General features: G+C 39.2%; 1 protein-coding gene across 5 annotated transcripts in view; it reads left to right on the top strand.

Moving 5' to 3' along the window:
• The window catches only part of Arid1b (AT-rich interaction domain 1B), a 334,344-nt gene that overhangs the window by 95,874 nt on the left and 223,445 nt on the right, over positions 1 to 15,025 (top strand). For all 5 annotated transcript variants that reach the window (XM_070010549.1, XM_070010548.1, XM_070010547.1 and 2 more), the window contains exon 3: positions 6,842 to 6,991. In XM_070010549.1, the coding sequence (XP_069866650.1) occupies positions 6,842 to 6,991 (150 nt within the window). The remainder of the gene's footprint in view (positions 1 to 6,841; positions 6,992 to 15,025) is intronic.

The raw sequence follows: 15,025 nt of genomic DNA, 5'->3' as shown, positions 1-15,025 counted from the left end.
TTTTTTCTTGCATAATCAGAAAACACCCTAGGTAGATGCATGGTATCGAATGCTTTAATGGATCCTTGGGAAGAAAGTATTCTAAAGTGTGTAATGAGGGCACTTGAGCATAAAACTACAATTATACACTTGTGTGTTAATTTTGTGTACAGTAAGGCTGTAGTTTAACATTGGTTGTAAATGAAAGAAAGCATTTTACTGCCATTGAATGTCTACTTTTTATGAATATTTAAGTGAAATCTCACTCGAATTGGCTGACCTAATACAGAAGGTGACACATACATAGTTTGTTGGTAAAGGAGAACACTAGGTAACCCAGCTGCCGTACATAGAGCTGCAGCTCTGAGCGCTGGGCCTTTGCAACCATGCACACTCTTTTAGCAGATGTACAGTTTATGTAAGCCAATGGAAACTATAAGGAGACAGAGCAGTGTAGATACTAGTTGATCAGGAATCTTTGGTAAAATAAAGGCTTTGGTATATGTTGATTGTGGATTAGGAATCTTTGGTAAAATAAAGGCTTTGGTGTATGTTGATCCACTGTCCATATTGACCTTGCATTTGTTATTCCAACTCTGCAGGAGAGTCAGAGCATATTCTTTGAAGCTTGGTGGAGTTAATTTTACTAAAATTAGCTGTACTACTTTACAAAATAGATAATGTTGCAGAATTTCTCACCCTAACGTGGTAGCACAGGCTAGAAATATAAATTAATGTAAGAACGGTATAAATAAATTCATGGGTAATAGATTCTTAATGGTTATTCCAAGTAAATAAAGGCTGTTTCGGACATATCCTTGACTTCTGAAAATTGAGGTCACAAGAGGCACTATCATTTAGTTTCTACAGCTACAGACAATATTCACTCGGAAGAACATTAATCTGACCTACTATTCACTTACATTATGATCTGCTAAATATAGAGTGGTTTTACAAAGAAATCCAAGCAATATTATTTGTATGTTCTTTCACTGTGTCTGTGTCTACGAAATCCTACATTTTGTGTACCTTGTTGAGTTTAATAAAACATCTGTCATTAGACAAAGGCTTGTTGATAATAACAAATAAGAATTTTACAGCATTGTTTCAGAAATGAAAAAAAATGTATATTGTGACATGCAGCATTTAAGGGGAAGGCCTTGATTGTCCCAGATATGCTGGTTATGTTTTCATCTGTTCGGAGCCAGCAGTGTTTGTGCCTGGAAGTTGTCTGCTAGGAGGCAGGGAACATGGGGGGGCGGGCATCTCCTCCATGGCAGCGCGAGGTGCTCGCTGCTGGCTGCCTGTGTGCCTGGCAGCACAAAACTCCTGCCAACCCCTCACCCCACATCCTCTCTCTCTGGTACAGTGTGACAGGCATCAGTGCCTGTAATAGTGTTTAATTACATTTGTTGACTATTTTTCCAGCACCAAAAACTAATTTTCAGAAGTTGTATGATTTATTTTTCCCCTTTGGACACATCTAAGGACAAGCTTTGTTTTTCTTCAAAACAAGAAAGTGGGTGAGAAGAGCACCTAAGTTATTGAGAACTTAGCGTAAGTAGCTGTAGAGCAGCCTACTTCAGGGGCTCGATTGTATAAACTCAATTACCTTCTAGCTTATTACTTTGACTGGACATGTTGACAAAATAATAACTTTTCCTTAGGTAGTTGCTTCATCTGTGCATCAGCTTAGCATCTGAATTCCTTGCTGTAGGAGATTTCTAGTCTGTCTCTTATGCATGAAAAATAGTATTAGACATTCCTGTGAAATCAGAAGCTAGCAGAATTTGCTGCATTTGAGTGGAGCTGTTGTAAATTTAAGGTTTTCTTTTGCTTTTACCTTCCTATTTTGTGCAATTTACCTGGAAGGGCCTAAATCTGTGATTAAAACCAACCAACCAAATAGCAAACAAAATTACATTGCTTTCTGCCAGTAAAGATAAATTGTTATAGAATATTTTTTGTCGTAACCCTTAAAACACAGCAGTAATACATAACCTGAAACAAATTGCATTTTGTTCTAGATTCATGAAAAGTACTTTAGTTAGTTTAAGGAATGATAGCGTATTAGTATATATAGTCACGCATACTACACACTGATTTTCAGACAAAAATAGCATTATATGTATCAATACTGGTTAAGTCTCACATCCATGACCCATGCACAGAACTTTTTATTATAGTCATCACAATAGTCATATGTTCAATGGCTCTAGTATTTTTTGGCACCCTTCCATCCCTTTTGGACTCATGACCCTTTTTGGTCAATTTCCTATTGACAGAAATTGAGTTTTAGGCTGTTTACTTTCAACAGAGCAGAATTGAACTCTTTGCTGCACAAATGTTTGCTTAGTTGCTTCATATTTATTTTTCTTAAAATAATTCCCAGAGGCAGAATTCTGAGTCAGAGGATATTATTTATATACATATTGTGATTAATTTTACCTTCTCAATTTTAATATTCTCAATTTCTCTGTAATATTTTGGATTATGTAAATTGAAAACAAAGGAAAATGTACTGTTAACCCTCTAGGAACAGACCTTGTCAAGTTTCAGAAACTTTATGTCTACATAAATGAGTAAGGAGTTATGTGTTGACTGTCTTCAAGCATAGGTAACTTAAAACACATTATGGAACTATAAAAAGCAGGAAGTCAACATTTTAAATATTCATTGTGTAATCTTTAGAGTATACAAATATTGTAAAGCTATAATTTACATACAACATTATCCCAAATTAAGGTCGTAGAACATTCCTGCCACTACTAGAAAGTTACCTCATGTCTTTCCAGTCCTTCCCTAGATCAGATTACCATTATTGTGATTTCTATGACAATAAATTAACTTGGCCTGATTTTGAGCCTCACAGAAACAATCATATAGTTCGTGCATATAAATTTAATATTAGTTATTCTCTTTCTTTAAATATAGTACCTGAAAGTAAATGCCAAATGGTACTTTTTAAAACAAAAGGAGCTGATGCTGGTGTATAAGTTATATAGAGCCGGGTATGGCGGTACATACCTGTAATCCCAGAACCAATATAGGCTGAGGTAAGAGGAGTTGGGAGTTTAAAAATAGTTTTGTCTGGGGCTGGGAAGGTGGCTCAGTGGTAGAGTGCTTGCCTTGCATGCATGAGGCCCTGAGTTTGATTCCTCAGCACCACTTAAGCAAAAAAAAAAAAAAAAAAGTTTTGTTTGTATAGTGAGACCTAGTATTTAAAAAAAATCATAAAACAAGAAAAGAGGCATTCCAGCAGTGTGAACATGGATCCTTTATGCCATATTAACTCGTGATGGACCACAGACTCAAACACAAGAACTAAAATGCGCTAGAAAGCTACGTAATAATAATAACTATACACACAGTCTTAATCATATCATTACAGCAGAGTTAACTTTTCCTGTTTACCTTCTGCACCAGTGTTAGAAATGTGTCCTCGTCCTGGGCACTGTAGACAGCACTGCTTGGAGTAGCCTTCCTGGCATTGTGAGAGTATGCTTAAATGAGATGATGCTCACAGGCTCAGAGTATGCTTACAAAGCGCAGCACTGAGGAATGAGCTTGGGGCATCTTTTAACTTACTGGGAAACTGTTCTTGAAAACTCCTTTGAAAGAAAAATTGGTGGGTGGGGGGAAGGGGGGAGGGAAATGTTGATGAATGGAGTAGGAGCCAAAATTTCAAGGTATGGCAGAATAAAAAATAGAGCATAGAATCACGCCTGTCTAACATGACTGAAGTGTGGACGTTAATGTGTGTGTGTTTTACTGGGACATATGTATTAGTTTCCTACAGTACATAAAGCAGCAGATCATTTTTAGCCTCCTTTCTCTGATAATGTTTGGAAGCATTCCTATTTTTAAAGAATTGTAGCAATTTTTTATTATTTTGTATCCTCATATCACTTAAAGATCCCTTTATTTAGACATGAGTGAAACAGATTTTTGTTTCAATATAGCAAGCAGAAGTTTTTATCTCAGCCACATTCTAGAGATTTCCAAGTAGCTTAATTTGTTAATACTGCTCTTGTAATTCCATTGGTACAGAGAGCACCGAGCACTGCTGGGCAGTAATGAGCGAAGGGTTAGTTGATAGTGTCCGGGCACCATGCTGCTTCCTTTTCAACATATGTGTGTGTCAGATTTGTGTGGCACAAGTGGTTTACATTTTATGACATGCTTTTTCTTTAATAAATTTTGTATAATAATAGCTGCTTCGGTGATCCATTGAACAACATGAATGTATTCAACCAGTCTGTCCTGACTGTCCTTGGAGGCCTGGATTCGAGGTATTCCGGGGATGCAGACAGTAAATACGATTCAGATCCTGTCCCTTGTGCAAATAAATAAAATAGGTAATTTTCTTCCTCCTATGCAGGGAGAGGTAGTTTTCCTCCTCATGAGTTGGCATGTCTGGTGAGGAAAACAGTGACATCTGTGTGAGAAGTGCTTGTAGCCCCGCTTCTCAGCACCTGGTACTAATGGTGCTCAGTAACTTAGGTTAAATATAACAACGCACAACGGCCTGGTTATCTCAGTTGTCTCAAATGTGCTTTCGAACAAGGAGAGAACCCCAAACTCCCAGTAGCCAACATAGGTCTACAAAACCTCTCACAGATCATCCTCTGGTCTGGTTGTTGTTTGGTTTAACAACGTACATGGGCTTTTCAGGCCTCAGCCACATACGGAAGTACAGTGGAGCTGGGTTAGGGCTGAGTGAAGAACAGTTTCCCAAGGCGTAGAATACATACATACTCAAGAGATGCTTTATCTGAACTAGAAATCGGTAACCTGACCTGTGTGACTCTCAGTTCAGAACTGTAGACTGATCCTGGATCTCCTGGACAGCCCAGTGCACTGTGGTTGAGTTTCCTCCGCCCAGGCCAGCCGGGTTGCTCTCAAAGGCATGAACTAGAAGAAGAATCTAAGGGAGCATCAGATCACATTTGATGGCTTCCCTCTGCACTCGGCCTTGCTCCTGCTGGTAAATGCTATGACTCGATGGAGGTCAGCTTAGGCTCACACCTCACCTCCTGCCCAGCACTTGCCCCCATTGCTGCAGACAGTATAAAGTCTTGTAAGTCTCTGGCTGCTCTGATGTTAGTAGGTTCCCACAGTTTGGCTGCTTCTCTTGTTTGGAAGATAGGGCCTTCCTCCCCGAACAACACATCCATATTGTGTGTAAGGGTTTCTGTAAACCAAGAAAGTCAACAGATCAAAGTGTACCTCCGAGGAGGTTGCTGGCTATGCTGGCTGAGCTCATAGTCATCTTCGCACTGGCAGACATGTTATCCTCACTGCTTCAACTCAGACTGCAGAGATGCTTGTGTGAATTATGGGTGTTGAACGGGAGGGTTTGTGTTTTAGTAGTGTATGGTATTCTAGCATGTGGAGTTGTATTTTATGGAAATTCTTTGGCTTAGCTTGTGGCAGGGACATACATTCATTATGAGATATCAAACTGTAAAATAAATAAAAGCAAAGATTTCAACTGTGCTGTTCAGTGGTTTTCAGTGGAAACCCGTCTGCTCTTAACAGCCCAGGCTGTATGCGATGAGGCACGTTGTGAGCCATTGTGTCCGTATTTCTTGTCATCACTGCTGATAGGTTTTGAAACTAGTATGGATTGGGTTGAAAGAAATAGGAACCATAGCTTTTTACATTACTTTTCTTTTAGTGTATTAGATGTGCTGTGAATGACTATACTAATTTGTCTCAGAAGTATAATTCTTAGTATCTCCTTTCTTTATTCCTTCCTATATCCCATTCACATTGTGTAGAGAATTGGGCACTACTTGGTTTCTTTAGTGTGTGGAGTAGGGGACTTAGTTCCTGGAGTTGTCTCTCATGTGGATCGTGTCCATGGGCCATGGTTGAGGCAATGATGTATCCATTCTCAGCATGGGAGTGCTCTTCGCTCTCCTGAGAGTTTGTCTCTTTCTTTCCCATGCTTTCTCAATTGGGACCAAAAAAAATCAAACATGTTTCATTAAAAGAAAGAAAAATATTAATTTGTGTAAATGAAAGCTAGAAATACAACCAATGACATACATATTCATGAGGAGGGGTTTTCCTTTGGGAAAATGATCTTTAGGTTCATGTAAGTTAGTGATAGAAGATTCATTTAGGCCATTTTGCTGTTATTTACAATTCAGTATACTCTATATATATGTTATATGTATGTTATATTGACTAAGGAAATACTGCCATTTATTAGATAGAAAAATATTTCCTTCAAAAACTCAATGCTATAGTATGGTGATCACATCAGTAGTATTGTTGCCAAAGGATTTTGTTTGATGTTCAAAGAAATGAGTTTTCTTTTTAGCAAAAAAATAGTAAATGGAGCTGCTAATGCAGCTGGTTCGTATCTGTTAGAAATGTAATTGGGCTGTTCCAACTTCAGTTATTCTAAACTTGTGAACAGGTATGCACCATGTTACGTACCCAGGCCACAGGCATCCTACAAAATATGCACGAGTCACCGTGGACATTCATTTTAATTTTCACTGTTGCGTGGGAGTGGATTTGATATAATGCCTCTCTGACTTAGCAGAGGCAGTGTTTTTAAATGTCAGCATTAGGAGCTTGTTTATTTTTTTAGATTTTTTTAAAATGACATCAACATTTGCTGTGTTATAAAATATAATTGTTTCTTCAGACAAAGCCAAATTATCTTTGGCTTCATTGATAACATTTCAATTTATCTAATGAAGATAGAATTTAAAGTACTGTTGCTTATCATGAAACTGAGTTGAAACCATATTTGAGTTCTTGTAATTGTACAAGACAATTGTACAAAAACAATTGTACAATTGTTTTGACTGTTCTCATTGTTTTTGCTTGACTTTCTTGACAGATGCCACCTCAGTATGGACAGCAAGGTGTGAGTGGTTACTGCCAGCAAGGCCAACAGCCATATTACAGCCAGCAGCCACAGCCCCCGCACCTCCCCCCGCAGGCGCAGTACCTGCCGCCCCAGGCCCAGCCCAGGTACCAGCCGCAGCAGGTGAGTGCAGCCCCTGGCACCCAGGCTCGGTGTCTTTCTCCGGGTCTCTGTTCTGAGGCTGTCTCTTTTGAATGATGGTGGAAAGTGTGTGGTTTTGAGAAAAATGTAAAGTCACACACTAATCCCTCCCTCCCAAATGCAAAGCTGTACCCTAGTCTAACCCCTCCCTCCCACCATCTCTTCCCTAGAATTCTGCATTTTTGAGAGGGAAGGGAGAGCAAGTAGTTTAACTGCTGCTTGCATTACTGCTTGGTGACAGCAGAAAGTGCCATTCGTTTTTGTGCCCTTCGTTTCGTCGTTTCTGTCATTTGTGTTCTAAATCTTTCAAGACAGTGCTCTGCCACCTTGTTAAGCATGATTGGAATCACTTTACAGATTATTTAACCCTACCAGTTGGCACATGGATGATATTTTTATCTTGACCTTTTATATTTTTGTTTTAACAGTAAGTGCTGCCTGAAAACATTGTTGCCTTTTGACAAGCTGAAACCAGGAAGAGGCAGTCATTTCAGAGACAGTGTACCAGATACAAAGGGGGATTGTCTGCTGGAAGCATATCAACCAGTTTCTAGAAATATTTACTTATTTAGGAACAGGGTTTTGTTATCTAGCTCAGGCTGGCCTTCAACCCTTGATCTTCCTGCTTTATCCTTCTTATCACGTCTATACAAGACTAGTTTCTAATTTAAATTGGCCTCATTAAATACTCTTTTTATTGGGCCATATACTTCTGCTTCTATGGTTAAGAAAAATACTAGAGTACATATGTATTTGGTAAAATGATTTAGTTTCATTTTTGTTTTAGAGACTGCCACTCTTTGAGGGAAGTAGGAAGTAGAATCTTAAGTATATTCTTGAGTTTGCCTTGAGTCTCTTCTCACATGACTTTGATGATCAGAGTTCTAAAGAGAACTTGTGACTTTAAGTAAAACATGTTCAAACCACAGTAGACATTCAAGATCATGTACAGTCTTGCTCTCTGAATACAAGTTTCACCAGTTACCCCATCTAGCCGGCTCTTACTACATGTGTGAACATTTCAAAGCTAATTCAGTATCTTTGAAAGTGGCTTCAGTCTCCTCCCATTTCTCCATTTTAAAAAAGGTTGTTACACATTCTTTTATATGCTTCCAAAGAAAGTGCTTTAATTTTTGTTATGATTATTCCTATGTAGTTTCTTTTTTGTTGATATATAAATTGTATCCTTTCATTGTTGTTGGGGTGTGCAGATATGCCATCTTTGCAGATTAATTTTTATTTTCTTAGGATCTCATTTTTAAAATAATACTTCTTTAAACGTATCACCACCTTCACTCTTTTTTTTTTTTGTCTTGTCAGCAAATACATTGTTTGTGAGGACTGTGGGTTAACCCTAATTAAAATGAAGGCTAAAAGCCTTCAACATTAAATACAATGTTTACTCTCTCTCTATTTTATGGATGCTCATTTGGGACTTACAAGTTAGTTCTCTTTTTCTTTTTTTTAATTTTTTTATTGTAAAGATACTGTACAGAGGGCTTACAGTTACATGAGTACATTTCCTATCGAACATTCTTACCTTCTTGTTTGTTTTTCTCCCCCTTCCTTTCCTCCCCAACTACCCCCCTCCCCAAAGTTGTAAAGTTGGTTCTCAATGTAGTGTCTTGTACATTTCATTGTTACAATGGGTCAACCTGTGTCCTTATTTCAGCATTTTGTTTTTTCCCTTCCCCTCCCTAAATTAGAAAAATGAGTAAACAGGATAGATGTAGGGCACTGGAATCAAATACACTGACTGACTAGTTCCCTTTTCTAGTTTGGTAAAATAGGTTTTTGTTTTTTTTTTCATGATAGATACTGAAGTTTCTATCTTTTTATTGTCTATTAAGATAATGGTCACTTGTTTTCTACATATAGTCTGCTGCTGTGGTCAGCCCTCCCTCCTGTAGGAAATATTGTACTGAATGCTGGCCGGATACTGTGGCCCAAAACTGTAATACCAGCTGCTTTGGAGCCAAGGGCAATCCTGTGCGAAAAGTACACAGGGCCTCATCTCAGTGAGTAAGCCCAGCATGGTGCAGTATACTTCTCCTCTTAGCCGTTAGAGAGATGTACATGGGAAGGTCTTGGTTGGGTCTTGGTCAGATGCCAGCTTCATACAGTCATGCACAGCCCTACCTGAAAAGCTGTGGTATGACTCAAGTGGTAGAGCACCTGCCTAGCAAGTGTGAGGCCCTTAGCTCAAACTCCAGTCATGTGTTCTCCCCAGTATATGTAGTAGTATAAACAACATATTCATGTTTCATAAATAGATGAATGAAACTTGAAGTCTGGAATAAACATAGCATCATCACAGATTGCCTTTTTATATACTACTTAATTCCATTTACCAACATTTGTTTAAGTTTCCTTGGATGAATGTTCACTAGTTAGATTGAAGTGTAATTATCTTGTAATACTTTGATGTTTGTATTGTAGAACTTCATAGAATGGAGACTAGTTCCTTTCTGTTCTCTGGAAGAATTTGCAATGTTTGGGACGGTCTATTCTTTGGACATTTGCTAGAAGGGTTTAGCTTTTATCTCACCCTTGATTTTTTAACCCGATTTTCACTATTTTGTGATTTCTAATTACAAATTTCTTCTGGAATCAGTTTTGTATGTATGTATTTCTGTGTTATAGGAATTTTATCCAAGTTTTCAACTCTATTAACATAAAGTTTATGTCTATTAATTTAACATATATACAGTGTTGATACTTTCCTTCTATTTTTTACTAACTCATATTAATTACACAAATTGGTGAGTTTCACCATGACAGTTTGTCTTTACCACACATTGATCCTCTACCCTGGCCCCATCCTCCTTTCCCCTTTCTCCATCCTCTACCTCTCCCCAGTATGCACCCTCCTTTCCCCTTCTCTATCCTCCTTTCCTCCTCTTCCATCTCCACCCCTCCCCTATGCTCCTTTCCTTTTTCTCCACACTCTCCACCCTAGTATCCTCTCTCCGCTCCCCATCTCCTTTCCCTTCCTCCATCCTCTACTTCTCCCCAGTATCCTCCTTTCCCCTTCCTCCATCTTTAGCCTTTCTCCCATTCTTGTCCTCTTCCTCATCCTTTCCCATATGTACCTTTCTTTCCTTCTCCCCTTCCTCCACCCTTCAGGCCCTTTTTTTTTTTTTTTTTTTGGTCCGGTCATGGGGCCTGAACTCTGGGCCTGGGCGCTGTCCCTCAGCTCTTCAGCTCAAGGCTAGCGCTCTACCACTTGAGCCACAGCGCCACTTCCGGATTTTTTTCTTTTTGCTTACGTGGTGGTGCTGAGGAATCGAACCCAGGGCCTCGAGCATGCAAGGCAAGCGCTCTACCACTGAGCCACCTTCCCAGCCCCCCTTTTCTGTTCTTAAGAACCCTTTTTTTTTTCTTTCAGTTCTTTTCTTGTTCATATAAGCTTTTACAAAGCAACTCTGGTAAGGAGTTATATATATTATTAAAAATTTAAGTTCTTTTGAATAGGTCTATCTGCTTTTCTGATGTTTATTTTCACTCTGAAGTGAAATAGTGCATGCCTAGTGAATAGTGAAATGCTTAGTGCATTTGAGGTTTTTTTTTGTCTCTCGTGAAGCAAAATATAAGACTAAAATATTTCCTCTTGAATACTACTTTTGTTGAATCTCTAAAATGTGTTGTTGTTGTTCTCTTTCATTCTAGGAGCTTTATTTCTTTCAATCCCTTGTTTTCTGAAGATGTTTTTATTGACTCCTGGATTTCGCTTCGTTACTTCTGAAGGGCTGGTTAGGCTTTGCTTGCTGGACACTGGTCATCTGGAGCACTGTTTTGTCTTGTGTTTCATTTAGTGAATTGCAAAACATTCTTAATATGCAGACAAGCAGAATGATGTTACAGGTACACACATGGTGTCACCCAGGTTATAATGCCATTGACACTTTGCCATAATTGCCTCCTTGGTTTGCCTCTTCTCTTTTTGCTTTTCAGTCTCCCATCCCTACTTTTAAAGTTAAATCACAGGGATACATTTCCTCCCAATAGTTATGTACTTTAGGCATTCTGCACTACAGCCACAATTTTGCCATTACACTTGCCATGTTCTGATATCCCCTGTTGCCCTCAGAATGCCTTTGATTTGTTTCAAGTGGAATTTAAACAAAGTTAATAAATGGATGTGGATTTTGAGCCTTTTAAAATCTAGAACTGTTTCCCCTCCATCTCCCTGCCCCCAACTCAGTTTGTGCCTTGACACAGAGCGGCGTTGGTTGTTCTGGAGAGGTTCTGTCTTGGTTGTTTTTTTCTTGATGTGGCTGGGATCATCCACTTATTTCCTGGACTCTGCAGGTCAGGCACACAGGCTCGAGCATGAACACTTGTGGTTGTTGATCATCGGGTCTCCAGCATCTTAGGCACTGCTCTTCAGAGGAGGGATAATATCTCTGATGCTTATTGTGTGTCATGGGCTTCAGATGGCTTGGTTGTCTTCAGCGGAGGCTGTGGGACACCAGAGGCAGATCAGCTTTCCTTTTTGTGTTTTGTCTAAGTTCCTCACCTATTGGTGAGTGGAACCGGCAGGCTTTAGGCCACATGTGTGTGGTGATTTGTTACCATCACAACTGGATTTATTTTGTCAGCTTGACATAATGCTTGGTTCCCACAATAGTGAAATCAGGAGTGAAGAAAGGATTCCAGGGAAGGTGGCCTTTGGACCACTTGAAATGAATTCTCTTTTGAGGTTTTGCAGACCACACCACTAAGTGTTCCGTTTGAGCAGATACCATGGTGATGGTTAGGCAGTAGTAGTCCTGATTCTCAAAGGAGCTGGGGCTTTTATTCACTTTACTTCTGCATACCAAGGTAAAGTCAGGGACTTTTTTCTCTAGGAGGTATGCTGTCCCCTTTCCTTATCTTGGTAGTCCTCAGAGGGACATTAACACCGTAGCATAAGCTAGCTTCTGTTGCTGTCCCGCTCATTTCCAGGGTTGACTTCCTGTGTTCACTCCCATGTGAGTGTCACACACATTCATGACGAGTCCAAATCCATCTGAAAGAGGACAAGAAAAGGCATTTTGCTGGATAGTTTAGGTGTCAATCAAAGACATGCCAAGGGAATGCCGTTGGAATTGATATATTATGCAATGTTTATAGATACACAATTTATAGTTGAACTGTCAATATTAGATAAACATGTTTAGTTTAATTTTTGAGGCAGTCTTGTTGTGTAGTTAATCTGGCTTCGAACTTAGGACCTCCTGCTACATCCTCCTCAGTACTGGAGGTACAGGTATGTGCTGCTATGCTTGGCTTTATTTTCTCATTTTATAATAAAACTTTTGTAATGCCTCTTTAGTTTTGGGGAAAAAAAGTTATTTGGCAAATAATCAACCTATACACAAAATTTCAGACAAGTTAGAATAATTATGTGGGTAAATGAAAGTACTACATAATAAAATATTGTATACAAAGCAAGTGTTGCATCATGGGCACGTTAGAAGACTTGTGAGACAAATGCTTGATAATGTGTGAGATCTCCGCAACTTGACGGCACAAATGAGACAAATACAGGTGCTTGTATAAACAACTAAAAAATATTTTCACTTTTATTATTTCTGGTATTTGAATGCAAGGCCTGAAGTGAGCTTGCAAGCTTACATTCTACCCTCGAGCCCCAGCTTTGGCATATTTTCTGTTCTGCTTTTGCTAATTACTTGGAGATGGAGTCTTGTGGACTTTTCTTTCTGTGCTGGTTTTGAGCCTTGATCCTCTACATTTCACTTTCCTGAGTAGCTAATGTTTATAAGCCTGAGCTACTGGTACCTACTCAGTGATAATGTCTTTTCAAGTTCTGAACAGCTATTGATAAAGTTCTCAACAAAAGAATGCATCCTCTTTGCCAACGTATATTTCCCCAGTGTCCATGGTAGTTTTATTCCCGGGAAATTCAGAATCTACTAAGATGATTTTAGAAACACTTCATTCTATATAAAATGGACTTGATTTCTAGACTCAGGTCATTAACATTTTGTGTTACTTTGTTTTTAAATAGAGATGGATGATGGCCTTCTGAGAATTATATAGAAAATGGATCGATAGTCTTTTGGGTCAGTGTTTGCTACACATTGTGAAACAATCTTGAGTTGTTGTCTCTACCTACTCAGTGTCACTTCCTTCCTTCATCCTCCTCATAACTGCTCCTTTGAAGTCTTATCAGTGAATATAAGTTATATGTTTCCTTAATTTTCTGAAGTAAAATTTATACATAACGTATATTGCCACAGATTTCTAAAGTCCGTATAGTACTGTGAATGTGATGGGAAGGAATTTTAGGAAGGCTGGAAGGTCATGTGTAGGAATGTACTATATTCTTCAGAGTAGTGCTGAGGTACACTTGTGAGCAGATGTGAAAGAGGCATGTTAGTGTGGATGTGATGGTCCTGGGCTCCCCAGACACGTGAGAGTGTGGCAGGACCAGTTCCAAACCCCGGGCAAGCGGGCTCCGTGAGTTTGTGATTTCTAAATAACATGCTTACAAATTTGTTTTTCAAAAAGGACAAGTTAACTCATCATAAAAGTGAGGATATTAAAATTTGTTAAAGCTTTTTATTCCCCCCTTTATTATTTTCTGATTTAGCTACAAAAACATGTAATATGTATAATATATTTTAAATCTTGTGCAGTGGTTGCAAAATAGTGTTGCAGTAGCAGATTCAGCAGGGTTGTGAGGTAGAGGCTCTGAGTGACTACTGATCTGTGTATGGAAAACGGTGGTTCAGTTCTTCAAATTCACCCAGTTGATCCCATTTTAACTGCTTCTTTGGGCCTAATTACAGTCATTCTTTTGTAAATCTTCTTCTTCTTCTTCTTCTTCTTTTTTTTTTTTTTTTTTTTTTTTTTTGGTTGGTCATGGGGCTTGAACTCTGGGCTTGGTGCTGTTCCTGCGCTCTTCAGCTCAAGGCGAGCACTCTACCGCTTGAGCCACAGTACCACTTCTGGTTTTCTAGTGGTTTATTGGAGATAAGAGTCTCACAGACTTTCCTGCCTGGGCTGGCTTTGAACTGAGATCCTCAGATCTAGCCTCCTATCATTACAGGCGGGAGTCACCTGCGCCTGGTTGTAAATGTTCTTAAATAATGTTTCTCCATTTTGGTAAATCTGCTCAACCAAGAGGAATTCCAGCTCCCTACCTCGCAGGAAGGGACCTCCAGTCCTCTGAATTCACAACTATTAACCTCAGATGCTCTTGCATTTTCCACCCATTGATATTCATGCCTCAAAGGCTCACTCCCAGCTAGTGATCTAGCTCTGGATGTACCAGGGATGGAATACTCTTACTCAACTCTCCTTTCTTCTGTGTTTCTGAGGTGCACACACTCCATTTTCCTCTGTGGGCATTTCTCTCCCCATGGGCACTGGCATACCTGGCTTTCCCATGCCCCTTTCTTCCTGTGCCATCATTCTCTCTTCTTTCATTTCCACATGGCTGTCATTTCTCTTAACCAAAGTAGAAACAATGGCACCCTTCACTTTTTAAACCAAGACTATTAGCCTATTTTTCTTTTTTCTTGTACTCATTTATTGCAACTCCTTGAATTTATTCCATTATAGACTTTTATTCCAACCATCTAGCCGACACTGAGCTCTTTCCATACTGTGTGGTTCTTTTATTTTAAATTGATGTATATGTTGTATGTATTTTTACCATGTATACCACGTGTTTAAAGTGTATATACCTTGTGGAATTACTGATCTAGTCTCTTACCATACGCATTACCTCATATAGCTTTTCCTGTGGTGAGAACACTTGACATCCAAAAGCGCAACGTATTATTACTTCAGCTGCCGTGGGGTCGGTGATTGTCCTCCTCACTAGAATCGCATTATCTTTTCACCAGCATCTATCTCCCCCTCACCTCAGCCCCTGGCAACTGCTGTGTGCGTTTCCACTTCTATGGTGAGCTCTGCTTTTAGATTCTACATAGCAGTGAGATCAGGCAGTGTGAAACAGGTCTTTCCAAAGCTATTGGTGTTTTCTTGTCATTCAGTCCAACA

This window comes from Dipodomys merriami, unplaced genomic scaffold, assembly GCF_024711535.1.
Source record: "Dipodomys merriami isolate MVZ:Mamm:240054 unplaced genomic scaffold, mDipMer1.0.p SCAF_8, whole genome shotgun sequence".
Classification (NCBI taxonomy): domain Eukaryota; kingdom Metazoa; phylum Chordata; class Mammalia; order Rodentia; family Heteromyidae; genus Dipodomys; species Dipodomys merriami.
This window is presented reverse-complemented; position numbering and strand designations above follow the sequence as displayed.